At 34.3% G+C, this 17,975-nt stretch overlaps 1 protein-coding gene across 1 annotated transcript in view; it reads right to left on the reverse strand.

Annotated features, from left to right (window-relative positions):
• Nucleotides 1–2,287: 2,287 nt before the first annotated feature.
• Nucleotides 2,288–17,975, reverse strand: part of STK32C (serine/threonine kinase 32C) — a 916,526-nt gene continuing 900,838 nt past the window's right edge. The window contains exon 11 of the mRNA XM_044056813.1: nt 2,288–3,538. Within this exon, the coding sequence (XP_043912748.1) occupies nt 3,400–3,538 (139 nt within the window). The 3' untranslated portion in view covers nt 2,288–3,399. The remainder of the gene's footprint in view (nt 3,539–17,975) is intronic.

Genomic DNA, 17,975 nt, shown 5'->3' on the forward strand with positions numbered 1-17,975 from the left:
GGGAGGAGGAGAGGGTTGTCTGTGTACATGAGACAATTGTAACATTGTCTCAGGATTCCCAGATTAACCAGCTGAACTGGAGAGGACGTCAGTAATATACCACTCAACATGCCAGAATAGTATAAGGGGGTGATGTGTAACTGGGTCAGAGAGAGGACTTTGAAGGGAAGTGGGTATTAGCACGGGTTGTACTTGGAATGTAGTGCTTATGTTAGTTTAAGGGTGCTTCACTTAAAAGAAAGATTTTAGGAGCAAGTGCTAGGCTTATGATAAAGCGAATAGACTGATTTTGTTGAAAGTAGAGCTTTCTTAAGGGAAAATTGAAGTGCAGACTTGGCGGAGCCAGGAATAGTTTAAGCCTGTTTAACCAGCGCTGCGCTATGCGCACAATCGTGCAAAACCGCGCAAACGTGGATTTTAAACAGGGAACTTCAAAAGCACTGGAAATGGTCCAAAACGACCAATTACTACAAGCTCTTGTGCAGAGGTCACTCCTTCAGGGACAGATAGGCTGCTCAAGGCTCCCCACTCCCACTGGTGAGCAAAGAAACTTCCTTCTATCCAAGTAAGGCAATGGACAACACAGGAACTACACCACAGTCCAGAATACAGCAAAGCCTGTATACTGGTCTAAACTAGTCGAGAAAGGCGGGAAAACAAGGATTTTTTTTGTTTTTTTTGTTTTTTAGTTTAAAAAGTACACAGAAATGCAGGAAAAATGGTAATAAATCACTTACACAGGCTAGCTCACTTTAGTGGGTAGCCTCAACAGTTAAATTAAACAACAAACTTTCGACCAAATGTAACTTTAAGTGCAGATAATGTACAATGCAAAAAACAGGTAATAAAGCAGTTTAAACTTGTTCAAAGTAAGAAAAGGAAGGTCTCTCAGGTAAAAACAGCAAAAAATACTTAGATCAGGAAAGTAGTCACTTTTCTCAGTTCTCTGCTGCTAGCACCACTCTGCAGAACCACGAGGAGCTGTTTCTGAGTAGTATAGCCAGAAAAAAACGCTCAGGGGCGGATTTTAAACAGGGAACTTCAAAAGAGCTGGAAATGGTCCAAAATGACCAATTACTACAAGCTCTTGTGCTGAGGTCACTCCTTCAGGGACAGATAGGCTGCTCAAAGCTCCCCACTCCCACTGGTGAGCAAAGAAACTTCCTTCTATTCAAGTAAGGCAATGGACAACACAGGAACTACACCACAGTCCAGAATACAGCAAAGTCTGTATACTGGTCTAAACTAGTCGAGAAAGGCGGGAAAACAGGGATATTTTGGTTTATGGCAGTAAATGGAAAAGAATCTCCATATGGGTTTCTAATGAGAATATTGATCCTTTTTTAGCACCTATTTCAGCTGTTCTCCTTTTTCTGAGTTCTCTTTTTCAAGAAGGAGCCAGTTTTTCTATTATAAAACTATAACTAGCTGCCATTTCTAATTTCCGTAAGGAAGAGTGGGTTTCTTCTCTTTCTTTAAGATTATGTAAAGCTTTTATGAAAGGTATATTTTTGCTCAGGCCTCCAATAGAGGATGCTTCACAACCTTGGGATTTGACTATAGTCCTTCAGGGCCTTACACAGAAGCCCTTTGAACCAGCTAGCAGTTGTGACATGAAATCCCTTTGCTGGAAAACTATCTGTCTGGTGGCCATTACTTCAGTTAAGAGAGTATCTGAAGTTCATGCCCTTTCAGCCAAACATTCTCACATAATTTATCCACAAGAACAGAGTGTTCATATGAACTAATCCTTCCTTTTATGTCTAAGGCTGCCACAGAAGCAAATATTAATTGATCAATTCAACTGCCAGATGTCGTTCCAATTTTCTCTAATGAAGGAGAGTACATGTTGCACCTTCTTGATGCTCACATATACATTTTTACCTTCACTGAACAAACAAAAAAACATAGAAAGTCTGATTAGTTGTTTGTTTCCTTTGCTCCAAATTGTTTGGGTCAAGCAGTTTCCAAAATCACCTTGGCTAATTGGATTACAAACCGTATTTCTTTAATTTATTTCCAGTAGGGTATTGAATTACCCTGACCTCCAAAAGCCCATTCTGCCAGACCTATGGCTACTTCATTTGCTTTTTCCTCTAGAGCTTCAGTTGATGAAATCTGTGCTGCAGCCACTTGGGCTAAGTCTCATTCATTTGTCTCTCACTTCAAATTGGACATTGTCTCCAGAAACAGGTCTTCTTTTGGTTTGACAGTGTATATCCTTCCTTGAGGCCACCCAAGAGTTATGTAGCTGGGAACTCTGACCTAGCAGTAAGGAAGAATGAAAAGGACAACATTAGGTTTAGGAGTTATGTACTTACCATTTCTTGGTATCTGTGTTGTCCATTTTCATTCTTCCACACATTATTCCCATCCATCTCTCAGCCTGGTCTTTGGAGAAGTTACTTAGATGTTTTACACAACCCATAGGTTCCTGGTTTGAGTTTTGAATGGTCTGTTCTGTTCCTGTTCTTCTAACTTTCTGTATTGGGGCAGCAAACTTGGTCTGATGATTTAGAGAAGGTATGATGCATTATTGGAGAGGGAGGAGATTGAGACTCAGATCATAAGTCTTGGAAATGTGGCCGAGTTGGATCCGATGTCAGATTCAAGACCCAGCTGTGAAGAAGATGAAGAATGAAAATGGACAACACATATATCAAGTTATGGTAAATACTTAACTGCTAATTTAAGTAAATGGTATTTCATTAACAGTATGGCATGGTACTCCTTAGTGACAAAATGCCACAATTGGTGCATATCTGCTGTAGAATAACATTGTGTGGCAGTTTTGTTGAGTTGTGTCTGATGTGTCTAATCCCCAGCATTCACAGCTGGCATTAAAACATATTCTTCATATAGATTTTCAGTACCAATTACATACTCTAAATTGTGTCAAACATTTCTATTAAAAAAAAAGAAAAAAAAATCTGGATGTTTGTCTTATTATTTGGCAATACTTGTCATTGTACCAACATTTTAGATATTGTATAAGTCCATCATATAAATATGTTTTAATAAAATGTTAAAATGTTATATGACAGCATGCTACAGTTTCTTATATCGTAGAACAAGTCTGCTAGAGCAAATCTTACATAATGTAAATTATTTTTAAAAATGTAAGTATATAATTAAAAATGGTTAAATATTCTCATATCACATTTATAATATGTGTCAGATTATATGCCAAATGACTGGCTCTGTCTGATCTGTACATCTGTCTATATCACATTGCATAGCAAATATTCTCCATCGTTGTAAGTACGGCATGCCGAATTCTTCCAGCAACTAATAAATCAGAAAGTCAATTCTTTAAGAACTAGAGCTCTGTCACAGCTTCTGGAGATGCATTCCTAGCTGGAAACTGAAGATACACTGGGTGAAGTGTACCATAAAGTCCTAGCTTGTATCAGCAGGAGAACAAACTGAACTACATATGTCAGAATCAGGATTATCTGTTTCAGCATCATTTTCACCTTCCCCAATTCCCTCTGCCTGAGATGCTGATGGAGTCATTTCTTCTTGTCTTCTATTCAACCTATGAAAACAAAACAAAAATACACTATGTAAACTCTATATCAGTTCTTGTGTTTCAGTTTAAAGAGAATTATCATCTAAAGGAGAGAAAAGGCAAAGAAGAATTTGCATGTAAGTGCTAGTCAAAGATTTTTTTGAAGTTAGAACAAGATATTTCTGTCTCTCTCTGTGTATGCATACATATAGATACATATAAAATGCCCATTTTAAGGTAAAAAGGAAATTAATTCCATATCCATACAAGAGAATTTGGAGCACACACATGTACGTGCATGCACGCACACACACACACACACACACACACACACACACACACACACACACACACACACACACACACACACACACACACACACACACATAGCTGAATGTGTCCAACTTCAGATGAGACATTAAACCAATGCCCCATCTGTCTGAGATGGATGTAAAAGATGCAGCAACACTTACTGAAAAAAATAGTAGGGTTTGCATTATTTTCAAATATTATTTTCAAATTAATTTCATCAATATTTACATGTTAATTATAGTTACACTTTTATACAACTCTCATCACATTAACTTATCATCACCATCCATTCCACTGCAAAATGTTTTATTTCACCCATTATTTCTTAATCCTCTCCATTTTTGTTATACAACAGGTCTTGACATTGTCTTCCGTAAACACCATATATCAATTAATAAAATGTTATTCCTTTTTTTTTTAATTCCTGCCTTAGCTCCAAAATTATATGTCCTACACAATAACATAGTTTCATAGATAAGTGCTGGGCTAATCACCCTTGTGGGCCATTTTAGCCTAGCCAATTTCCCTTTCAAAAGTGAGAATCAAATCCTGGATCTTATGTCTCTTATCAAAAACTGTAACCATTATACCGCACATGTCCGCATCATGCTCATCTCAATATTTTTATCACCATTCCATTCACAAATGTTCTTAAGTGAACTCTAAAATCTTTCATTATTTTAAGTCCAAAAATAATGCTCTGATGATTTGTCAGTATTACATATATTGCATATTCTTTCTTCTATCATTTTATACTTCATGTTATTTTTCATATGGAATTTATTCAGCAAAATTTACTATAAAAAATCTCCTGCTTTATAAAAAAGACTCAAACCTTTTTTGATTTTTTGCTTTTTTAACCACATTTCGAATTTTTCCAGGGATCTACTACTTTTTTTATTTTGATGCTAAATTTTCTATTTTGTTGCCTGTCCCATTGATATCAATCTTCTAGATAATTATTTTTATCATATTCTTTCACTTCCAGATTTTTAACGATCCTTTTCTTAATACCACCTATACAGATTTTTTATACTTTTCTAATAACAGCACTCCTATCATAGACCTTCTTTCATATACCTTTTTTTAAGACTTGGTATAAATGTGATGAAGCCAGGTCATACTATTGGAATTATTAAATTCCAAACTCCTTCATTAACATTATATTCATCTCTCTTTTTACTGGATTTAACTCTGATCCCCACAAGAAGCAGAAGAAAAATCCCTGAAAATTCACCTTCCTTATAACTAGTAACACATATGTGTTTAGTATATAATCTTTCTTTCTCAGTGATAATTGAAGCATCTTCTACTATTCTGTCAAATTCTCTCAGCATTTTTTAAAGACTTCCCTCCACTACTTCATTATAATGTGATAGTTCCAAAATCTTATCACTAACATAATAATCTCATTCTTTGAAAAACATATCCCAGAACATTTCACACTTCCATAACACCCAATCCTTTTGTTTATTCAGCTGTAACCAAACCTCTCTCCAGTGCTTCTGTCCTAGTAATAAGTTTCTTCATCCAGCATCTTAGCTATTAAGAATAAATCACCTCTGTAAGCTAACATTAACTATACTTTTGTCCCTTCTTTTAACTTCCAGATAACCTCTTCCAACTCCAACCTATTGGCTTGTGATACTGTATTCATTACCATCACAAACAACTACATTCTCAATAGACAATCTTCTTTTACTTCCCTTTTTGCTTTATCTTTTTCCCTATCCATCCATTCACCATCACCAAAACAAATTCATTTTCAACATACTGTTTTACCTAACTCATTTGTTTTCTTTCTTATCCCATATTTTTTCAAAGTAATCAATATTTGTCTATGGTCAACAATATCAAACAGCCATTTCCTTTGATCCAGTGGTCTAGGGTTTAATTCCATTGGCCTCCATTAGCTAACGTTATGACTCTGAGTAAGTCACTTAACCATACAACACTCCTCAGCTGAGTGTAAAAAAGGTCCATGGAGATCAGTGCTGTACGCTGGTTAACAAATTCAACTAAAATAAAATAGAATAAATTCTTCTTTCATACAGCACATTACATCTTTCACCATTATCAACATTTTATTTACCATGTTCCTTTTATTACATATATTCCTTCATTTAACCCTTTGTCCACGATATTCATAAATCATGTCTTCATTTTCATAAATATTTTATAGAGCTCATTTCTTAATGTTAATGGCCTCCATATTTTTGTTTATTCCCTCTCTCCTTTTTTCATATACATTTTATTACCTATTCACAGATCTTTTCTTCATTTACCCTCACCTCCATCAATTTATTAAAAATTTCCCAAACAACTTCTTTCTCCAAAACTGATATTTCTTTCTAAAAATATAACCTAACGCATCTGTTTCCAGTGCTAACTCTTCTTTACCTTCCTTTATAACATCTTCTAATTCTTTCCAGCAAAAATATGAGGCAAAATCAAAGACATTCTGCATAATTCTGGACAGTTGAGAGGTATGCTACATCAGCAGGTACAATAACTACTATTTCTATAGATAGAAACAATGACCATGCTATTACAGCTGTGTGATTATATTTTCAGTTACAAAGGTTTCACAAATAACTTAAGTCAATATCCCTACCTTGCGTTGGGGAAATGAAAGCAATGAATATTATGTTGCATGCAAAAACAAATGCCCAGTAGGGGGTCCGAGAATAAACAGGTTTAAAACTCCACATCATTTTGGAAACAAGGCATCTACCACATACTGCATGAAATGCAGAACAACCCATTTATAAACATGCACAAAATTAGCCTAGAGGAGTGCAGTCAATGTTAAAAGCTGGTATGATTACAAAAATAAAAAGAACAGTGAAATTAAAAAGCTGTACTCCCAGCAATTAATGTAGCTGTTTTTTACTCATGCCTTAGCTGTATATGGGAGTCGAACAAGACATTTAATTAATAGAAGCTGCCCTCAAATAGAAGCCACTCATGATTAGAAGCTGCATCTATGAGCAAACAACTTTAATAGATGTTACGACTTCTATTTGAAGATTTACAGTATATAAAAAAGTAACATTTGTAAATTAAATTGTGAAGAAAATAATTTCCACAGAAATACCAAATGTGAGCATAAATGTTGAATTATAAAATTTACAAAGTCCTTAAAACAGATTTAAATGTAACTGCTGAACCTCAAAAAAAAATCAATGTACCAGAGACAACAGCAACACAATCATGGTGGCCCAACCCTGATGACCAAGGTCACATGGATTTCAGACATCTGCTGCTAAAGTTGAAGAAAGTGCAAATGTATCCTCCTATTCATTCAAATGCATAGCCACACACTGTTCATTAAAAGAAATATGACAGCATACCTCTCAACCTCTTGCCAGAAAATTCTATACAAAGTCAACTATAATGGAGATAAAGGCCCTGAATCAGGGCAGAGATCAACTACTGTTCTTATAAGCTTGGAAGTTGCTAGAATAACAGGTTTTGCATTGCATTTATTTTTTCTGCTAGATATGAAATCAACAACTCAAATGTCTGTCTCTATTTACTCTGACGTCAATCCTACAGATTTTATGAGGAACAGGCCAAAAATCTGAGGCAAAAAATCTATATATTAGGTTAAATCTGAACATCTGAGACATATGCATGGCACAAAACATTAGTTGAAAATATAACAAAGCAGTTAATGCTTGGAAAATTCAATAGACAATTAGGTGGATTTTCCTTCTTTCTCCTGCATTTCTATAGCAGATTTGCAGAATGTTGTTGATCAGCTAAGCTGTCAACATGCACAAACCAAGAACAGCAATGCTTGTAGATTTAACAAAGAGTGCATAAAAAAGTGAAACAGAAGATAAATCAGCAAACTATGCATCAGGATTCAGTCTGCCTCACAGTTCACAGCTGGTGATCAAAAATATTTTAAAAAAGTGCAGAAGTTGGAAACATGAGTAAAAGAATCAGGATTCAGGATGTCAAAACATCCAAACTGGTGGCTGAAGGATGGCACAAGATAAAAAAAGGGAGCATAAAAAAAAGCAACAGAGAAGGCTCAGATTTAGCCTCCCCCAATCTCCATACTGAAGACTGAAGAAACAATGCGGATGCAATATTACCATGCCAAGAGTCGGATGACCAAAAGACTACAAATTCCAGAAATAAGATGGAACAGTGAATGCTGAGTCACAAAAACAAGGCACAATGCCATACTAGCAGTAACATGATTATAGCATAACTGAATCCTTAACATTTGTAGGAGTCCAAATGTGAATATAAAATTTAAGTCTGACTGTTGTTTCTCTAAGCAGTCAGTTCAACCATGTTGTTTTACAGACTTGGGGGGTTAGTCATGGTCAAGTTACACAGTTATGTCAGTCATTTTCTTTAAAGACAGTGTCTGAAAGATTTAAATTGGGATGTTGTTTTAAATACAGATCAAGTGTCAAGGAGGTGATATTGCAACATGTTATGGCCACCACACATCCCAGGAATGAACAGACTGAGTTATAAATGCAAAAAAAAAATGCATCACATCTTACAGCTCTCATAACCACTTAAACCTCCAGCTGAGTAGAACAGTGGAAAAACAGGAGGATGGAAACGAATAAATGAACATATGTGCAACTGTAGAGGGAGCAGCTGCTGGATGCATCAGAGAAAATAATCTGAGAAAATTTGGGTACACCATGGTAAGCAGGATTTAAGTTGAAAGGAAACAACAGGAGGGTGACGACTAGTGACAAAGAACAGATGTGGAAGGAAGAAGACCTTAAGCAGGTTAATATGGTAGATGTCCTACAAAAATACAACATGCGAGAAACTCATAGGATGGACAGGTATTACTACAGACATTTGAACAGAAGCAATGATAGTGACATGGTACTATCTGGTTAAATACAAATAATTTGGAAATTAGCTCTTGAGCTAACATCTAAACTGCTAAACTGAAAGAAAAATAAATGGCTTCATCTGTTAGCAAATAAAAATGTTGTGATGTCAAAAAGAGGTGTTTAGGAGGTGTGCCTAGAATGTTGACAGGCTAGAAGTAGATTTTGCCTGCTCTGTTACTCTATTTTTTTATTTCTGACAGGAAATTATATTTCTAAATTATCCTATTTGCTTTTTAACTAGATATTACTATTTTGAGTTGTCTTGAAGGATAATATCAAACATGTATATATTATTATTTTCCTGTCAAATTTTTATCTAGAAAATTCCCTCACTCAATCCAGAAATGAGTCACACAAAAACAAGTTCTCAGGATACATCTCTGAAAAAAGAGTTTCAGTCTGTTCTACTAACATATAAGAACTTTCTTTGAAAATGGACAAAATGGACAACAAATAACATAACTTTAAAGAAAAATGCTCAAAACAGATGAAACAAATACACGAGTCTCTAAAACAGCAGAAAATTCAAATATCTGGAATAGAGGATGCTTTAAATGAATTGGAAGGCAGATTATCTGAAGATGAAAAAATACTGAATTCTTCTTGAAGCAATATACTCTACTCTTGAATAAAATAGATGATATAGAAAATAGGTCTTTGAGAAACAACATTCGTCTCTTTGGCCTGCCTGAAAAAATTGAAGAAGGAAGTATGACAAACTTTTTAACATCTTTGCTTCCTAAGATTCTTGATTTACCTGAAGCAATGTCATATGGTATAGAGACAGCACATAGATTCTTGGTTATCTCCCCCCTCTAAAAACAATCCACCACTGAGATACTATTGTGAGATTTGTTTCATCACAAGACAAATAATTAATTCTTAAATCAGCTTGATCAAAATCTCCTATCAAGTTAGATGATAAAATAATAATGTTTACAATGACTATTCTGCTGCTGTGATTTCTAAGAGTTAATTCTTTCTACCATTAACAAAAGAACTTAAGAAAAGACAGATTAAAGTACATTTGCTTTTTCCTGCCAGGCTTAAAATATTTCTTCCTGATGAAACTAAAATCTTTGAAGATCTGGTCACAGCTATGACATTCCTGAAATCAAAAAAATATAATAGATCAGATAGAAGATATGGTATGGAATAACAGCTCCTTGAAATGTTGAGCTGAAAGAAATGGTTGGAAAATCAACAAAAAGAAAAAGAAGCTGAAAGAAAAGTGATTCTCTAATTTTTAATGCTAGTTAATTTAATATACAGTTATATTTCTATTTTTTCACAATTTTTAAAACACTTGTTTAACTAAAGAAGGAAACTTGGATGCATTATTCACTGAGGTAACTAGTTTTCTTTTTATTTATACTTCTTTTTGTAGTTTGATATTTAAATTTAATAATTAACATTTTTATTTTTGTGTCTAGTACATATACTTCCCTTTGATTAAATACAAATATAATTAATCATCCATTTATCATTATTTCATTAGTATTTGCTTTACTTTGGTGTTAATTTTACTTGCAAGTGTCTTATACTTCTATTTTTATAAAGTTACTATTCTAATTTAATCAGTTATCCATAGAGAAATTAGTTAGCTAATTTAACCCAATTTCTTTTTTTAATACTCAAAGTTTCATATTACAGCTAATTGTCCAATTACTATATACTGTTCATGCTTGATTATGGTGGCATATGCTATCCATTAAACTTATGGTCCTTTTGGAAAGAAGTGGGATTGTTGGATAGTTTTATTGTTCATGTGTATGTTTCTGATTTCTTTGTATAGTCCCTGTAATGTAAGATCCCATGGTTGGTCTGTTTACCTATGAATGTTACAGTCTCTTTGATATGGGCTGGGGGATGGGGGCTAGATATGGTGTTTGTCTTTGGTCTTGTTTCTTTATATTTCTTTTTTCTCTGTTTGCATTTTTTGTTGCTCATTTGTGGTTGTTTTCTTGCATTGGCGGTTGGTGGAGATGTGTCAGGTGTTGATGTGGCTGCTGAAGATGCGGTAAGAGGATATGCCCATCATGATGATGTGAGTGGAAGAAAAATGCTAGTTTGATTAAAAAGTAAGCTGTGATTAATGGCTCTAATTAACCTCGAACACTCAGAGTTCGAGTACTTACTTGTAGTTGTTGAAGCTTCTTAGTTTTTTCTGCTGGCTTCTTAAATTTCCTGCCAAGATTACGTGCTTCCTTGCATGATGGTTTAGTTTTTAAGATGCATATTAGTATTATGTTGTCAATGCTGAGAAGAGGGCAGTGTTTATTTTCAGAGTAGGAGGTTAAAGGACAGAAACTACTGAAACATTTAAAGGCACCATCCTTTAAAAACAAGATTAAAGCTTGGTGTTTGCATTATTAATGTCAGAATTCTTGCATCACTGGGGTTACATTATAATATTATAACAAAGGTTTTTTGAACCCTTAATATTATCATCTATTTCTTGACTAAATTAGTGAACAGTGCTAAAGTAGAATTAAAAAGGCTACAATGTAAGCTTAATTCAATAGCTGAAAAGGCAGTTAATACCTTTGCTTTTGTGATCATCATAATTGTGATTAATGTATATTTTTCCTGCCTCTTGGTAGAAGAATCAATCTGTCATTTTTCTAAACAAAAATGGGGCACAGTTATGACAGTTGAAATGGGCTGCCCATACTTAAAATTAAAAACACTAGTTTAAGAAGTTTGCTTCATTTATTCATACATTTAAGAACACATCCTTCACATGTGCAGAAACGTTATAAAATTCAGATTTAATTCAGACTTATTATTAATGACATTTCTGCAATGTTACTCCAGCATGAAAATATAAAGTGAAATGAAGCAAAAATTATATCTATATCTATCTATCTATATATATATATATATATATATATATATATATATATATATATATATATATATATATCTATATGTGTGTGTGTGTGTTTATATGTGTGTGTATGTGTGTATATATATATATATATATATATATATATATATATATATATTTTATATATTTATATATATATATATATATATATATATATAGAGAGAGAGAGAGAGAGAAAGGTACACATTTAGCAGTTTATCACTGATGAAAAACATCTATTTTGAGCGCACTCTGTTATATTGTTTAAAAGATTGGAAAGCACTAAGGCAGAATGGGGCCATCAGCAAAGGCTGAGAAGACCCAACATTTTTCCAAATATTTTCTGATAGCAATTACCTTTTATTAAAATGTTATATTTTAGGATAAAATCACACATTAAAATATGCATGCTAATTTGTCTGTTATTTATTTCACTGAAATTGTGGCTGTGACCTGAGTCATAGAAATTAAGAACCATCTCAAACTTAACTTGTCAACATGATATAGACAGTAAAATAGAGATACTACCAGGCGGAAACAAACTGGTAAAAATGGCATGGACTGTTTATTGAAGTAAGCGCTTTCGGCTGCAATAATACACAGCCTATATCAGAACAAGTACAAAACCATGACATCCTACAATACTTAAATACATAAATAAAATCATTCATCATTTAACTCATTAATTAATTAACCAATTAACCAATAAAAAACAAGGTTAGTTAAACCTGTACAACATTGGTATTGAATGTGTATAAAAAGGACAGTTTATAAATGGTAATGATAAATTGCTATTATAAAAATCCATTGTAAAAGATATCCACTACCAATAAACTGCACTACAAATAAAAACTTGTCACAAAGCATCAAATTAAAGATAAAAAATTGGAAAAAATGTATAGAAAAAGATAATATATATATATATATATATATATATATATATATTAAATAAATCCTAATCAAATAAGAACAGACACCTAAACATTGCCAGTTCGAATTCAGCTTAAATTATACATACTACATTAAATTATAAATACATTTTATATATATAAACAATTCAATATAACATAGCACATAAACTAATATTTTACTAAACCTAGTAATCAAGCCTCACTACCTAGTTACTTATCTACATAAAGCTTTTAGTTTTAAAATACACTTAATGGAAGCAACATCATTCAGCCCTGGAGGTATCTGTGCAGATTTTTTGGTGGAGGGGATGACAACTTGAAAAATGGAGAAAACAATTAGAATGGGTTGGTTTTCTATAGATCAGAGATTTAAACTTGTTGTTAACCTTATCATTACATATTGTTACGTCAAGAAAATTCATTTCATCCATGCTCGTAGAATATGTAAACTCCAAGAAGTTAGTCATAATGGAAATACTGTCTATGAAGTCAGGTATTAGGTCTGGGATTTCATGCCCTTGCTGGGAGGTGCATTGTTGGATAGGCCATCCAAGTTAAACATGAATAGCAACATGTTGACATCATATAGGATTAACTTTCTTTTTACATTTTGTATTGATTATCAAGTCATTAGGGACATCTTAGTTAAAAATTGGAATATTATTCTAGAAGATAGAGTGTTGGCCAAAACATTGGGTACACATCCAGTTTTTGCATATAGAAGGGGCCTTAATTTAAAAGGGATCGTTGAAAAAAGTAGGGCCACTAGTAAACAAAAAGTAGTTGGTATGCGAAAATGTGGAATGTGTCCTCAATGTAAGCATGTTGCACCTAGTAACAAAATTAATATCAATAAGCTAAGTATTTCCATTAATGGAAACTATAACTGTGAATCATGTGGAGTTGTTTATGTTGCTGTATGTGAGAAATGCCCCTCTTTTTACATCGACAAAACTGAGAGGAAGTTAAGAAAATGAATCTATGAGCATTTATATGCCATAGGAAGAAAGGATTTGAACAATGCACTTGCTAGGCATATATTTGAATATCCAGAACATTGTTTTCTGTTTACTGTTGTCCATCAGGTCAACACTGATATTAGAGGGGGTCCGTGGCAGCTCTATCTAGAAGAGCAGGAGTTGTTCTGGCAAATTAGAACTTCTGCACAGATACCTCCAGGGCTGAATGATGTTGCTTCCATTAAGTGTATTTTAAAACTAAAAGCTTTATGTAGATAAGTAACTAGGTAGTGAGGCTTGATTACTAGGTTTAGTAAAATATTAGTTTGTGTGCTATGTTATATTGAATTGTTTATATATATAAAATTTATTTATAATTTAATGTAGTATGTATAATTTAAGCTGAATTCGAACTGGCAATGTTTAGGTGTCTATTCTTATTTGATTAGGATTTATTTTATATATATATATATATATATATATATATATATATATATATATATTATCTTTTTCTATACATTTTTTCCAATTTTTTATCTTTAATTTGATGCTTTGTGACAAGTTTTTATTTGTAGTGCAGTTTATTGGTAGTGGATATCTTTTACAATGGATTTTTATAATAGCAATTTATCATTACCGTTTATAAACTGTCCTTTTTATACACATTCAATACCAATGTTGTACAGGTTTAACTAACCTAGTTTTTTATTGGTTAATTGGTTAATTAATTAATGAGTTAAATGATGAACGATTTTATTTATGTATTTAAGTATTGTAGGATGTCATGGTTTTGTACTTTGTCTGATGAAGGCTGTGTATTATTGCAGCCGAAAGCGCTTACTTCAATAAACAGTCCGTGCTGTTTTTACCAGTTTGTTTCCGCCTGGTAGTATCTCTATTTTCCAGTTTAGTTGTTGGTTTTTCTTTGTTTTTTGTTCATCTCTTTGGAATGCCTGGCAGTAACGCGGCGTCTGGTATGCAGAACGGGCATAATAGGAGTGCTACACAACTGCTCTTTTCACAAGATGAGGAGCGAGATCCTAACTTGATCAGCACTTCTAATGTTACCAACAAAGCTGACGAAGGGAATGCTTTGGGTAACTTAACTACTCTAGTCAACCTTTTATTAACTAGGGTTGATGACTTGTCACAAAAAGTGGAGCAGAATGCCACTAGGAACGTTTTCGGAGCCTCGGTGGATGCTAGGGGGAATACTGAACCTAATGCACTTCCTGGAGCATGTCAGGGAAATCAGTCGTTGCTTCTGTCCATGAATAGTTCACCTGAACAATTGAATGCTGATACAAGCATTCGCAGGGCTAGTGGGGAAGTTATTCATGAACTAGGACATCAGTCACCAGTTATTTCAAATGGTGCTAACAGTTCGACCACCATACCTTCCATGGCAACTTTTCTGGGTAAAAAAGATTTTTTTGGTCCATTTATTAATAGTAACGAAAGAACTTCAGAGCAAGAAGGAGCGGTGAATAATTTTGTGGATAAACTGAACATTTTCGATCAGAAACTGTTTAGGTGCAAGAAACTGCAACTTGAAGTTGCTTACCTACAGGAATGTATATCTAAAAAACTGATTCCCAAAGTACTACGCCAATGGCATTACCCTGCAGGGTTGGTCAATAATTCATCACACCACAAAGAATTGCTAGCCCTATTTGACACACAGGGCTTTGATTTTTTGTCATTATTAATTAATTTTTATAGTTCTGAAATTACAGTACTTAAAGATGAACTTGAAGCATTGGAGACCGGTTTGTTGCAGGACAGTGATTTTCCACGATATAAATATGACTATTTAAGAACTTTTTCAAGTATAGAGGCATCTATTGCTAAATTGGTCAGTAATAAAAAATGTAAGATGGATAGAGACCTCTATGACTATGAAAATAACAAAGCCTACCCCCCTCCCCCATTAATGGGACACAATTTATGTAATAGAGGGGTAGTAAATGAGCTAGTCACCCCTTCTGAAGATACTGAAAGCCAAGAGCAAGTGTCAGCTCGTAGAAGCGAACGTATTCGTAATCAAACTAATAATAATTACAATAATGGTAATAATAATAATGGCCATGGTCAAAATCAGAATCATGTACCTGACCAAAGTGACAATGATCAGGGTTTTTTCAGGGACAACAACAGACAGGGGAACAACAATACCAGATCCAACAACAGGGGTCAAGCACAGAGGAGGAAGAGATGGAACCAACGGAGGAGATGACATTGCCTCCAATGATGGGACCTACGGTTCTTACAACCAAAACTGTGATTTTAAAATTTACAACTACACAGTTTTGACGGTTGATCAACCTGTTATTGACTTTTTTTCAAAAGGGCTGTCGTTTGTCCCTGACAGAAGGGGTGAACTGGTTAAAACTATCATAGACTTAAAATTGTTCATTAGGAAATTGAATTTAGCAGTTTCTTTAGGTAATACATCTGCCCTTTGTAACACCTTGAGAGTTTCAAGTGTATTTAACCAACCATTGAATTGTGTTCTAAACATGTTTGAAAAAGTTTGTGAAATAGATCTAAGGGCTAGACTGAACACTAGTGATTCTAGTAGCAAAAAGATAAGTAACATCTCAAAAAATGAAATGGATTTTATTTCACTCTTGTATGACTGTAAGGTTAGAGTTATGAAGCCAGATAAGGGAGGGGGGTCTGGTGTTTATGGATGAATACTTATATGACAGCAAAATGTTAAATCATCTGCAGTCTGATGTATATCTGACTTCCAGTCTAAACGAGATAAATGTAGCTTATAGGAAAATTAGGGGGATTTTGGACGATTTGTTTTTGGAAGGTAGCATTGATTGTAACACCTTTCATTTCCTATCCATGCCAGCCCCCAAGATTTCCACCATATTTGATACACCAAAAATTCATAAAAACTTGGTAGATCCCCCACTTAGGCCAATAGTTGATGGGAGAGGATCCATCACTTATGCTTGTGCCAAGTATGTTGATGGGATACTTAAGCCGATGATACATGGTGAACCCCAGATTTGTAAAGATTCCTGGGATTTTTTGGAGAATCTCAGCAAAATCGAATATAATTCAGAGTATGTTTTTCTTGTAGTAGATGTAAAAGATCTTTACACGGTGATCTCCCACCAACTAGGTATAGATTGGACTAGGAATTTTATGCTGGCTAAGAGCGCCTCTTCCATGCAGATATATGTTGTGGAGGCTCTTCTAGAATTGGTCTTATCTAATAATTTTTTAGTGTTTAAGAATCAATTCTTTTTACAAAATACCGGAATAGCTATGGGTTCACCATGTGGGTGTAGCTTTGCTAACAGCGTCATGGCGTTTTGGGAACATCAATTTTTGTTTAATAACAAAATGTATCAACAACATGTCACTTGGTATACTAGATACCAAGATGATATGTGTTTCATCTGGAAGGGCCCGCCAGACCTAATACCTGACTTCATAGACAGTATTTCCATTATGACTAACTTCTTGGAGTTTACATATTCTATGAGCATGGATGAAATGAATTTTCTTGATGTAACAATATGTAAGGATAAGGTTAACAACAAGTTTAAATCTCTAATCTATAGAAAACCAACCCACTCTAATTGTTATCTCCATTTTTCAAGTTGATATCCCCTCCACCAAAAAAGAAGTGTGGTTAAAGGCCAGCGCGTTAGGGCTGCCAGGATGATATCAGAGGAGGCTGATTTTGTTAGTGAATGTGACAACATAGGTAAAATGTTCCTGTGTAGAGGCTACCCAGCCAATCTAATAAAACAGTTACAAGACAAAGTGCAGGCCAAAAGATATAATGGGCATTTCATGCCCTTGCTGGGAGGTGCATTGTTGGATAGGCCATCCAAGTTAAACATGAATAGCAACATGCTGACATCATATAGGATTAACTTTCTTTTTACATTTTGTATTGATTATCAAGTCATTAGGGACATCTTAGTTAAAAATTGGAATATTATTCTAGAAGATAGAGTGTTGGCCAAAACATTGGGTACACATCCAGTTTTTGCATATAGAAGGGGCCTTAATTTAAAAGGTATCGTTGAAAAAAGTAGGGCCACCAGTAAACAAAAAGTAGTTGGTATGCGAAAATGTGGAATGTGCCCTCAATGTAAGCATGTTGCACCTGGTAACAAAATTAATATCAATAAGCTAAGTATTTCCATTAATGGAAACTATAACTGTGAATCATGTGGAGTTGTTTATGTTGCTGTATGTGAGAAATGCCCCTCTTTTTACATCGGCAAAACTGAGAGGAAGTTAAGAAATGCCATAGGAAAAAAGGATTTGACCAATGCACTTGCTAGGCATATATTTGAATATCCAGAACATTGTTTTCTGTTTACTGTTGTCCATCAGGTCAACATTGATATTAGTTGATATTAGAGGGGGTCCGTGGCAGCTCTATCTAGAAGAGCAGGAGTTGTTCTGGCAAATTAGAACTTCTGCACAGATACCTCTAGGGCTGAATGATGTTGCTTCCATTAAGTGTATTTTAAAACTAAAAGCTTTATGTAGATA

Source organism: Protopterus annectens, chromosome 14.part0, assembly GCF_019279795.1.
Source record: "Protopterus annectens isolate FY-2018-M chromosome 14.part0, PAN1.0, whole genome shotgun sequence".
Taxonomy (NCBI): Eukaryota; Metazoa; Chordata; order Ceratodontiformes; family Protopteridae; genus Protopterus; species Protopterus annectens.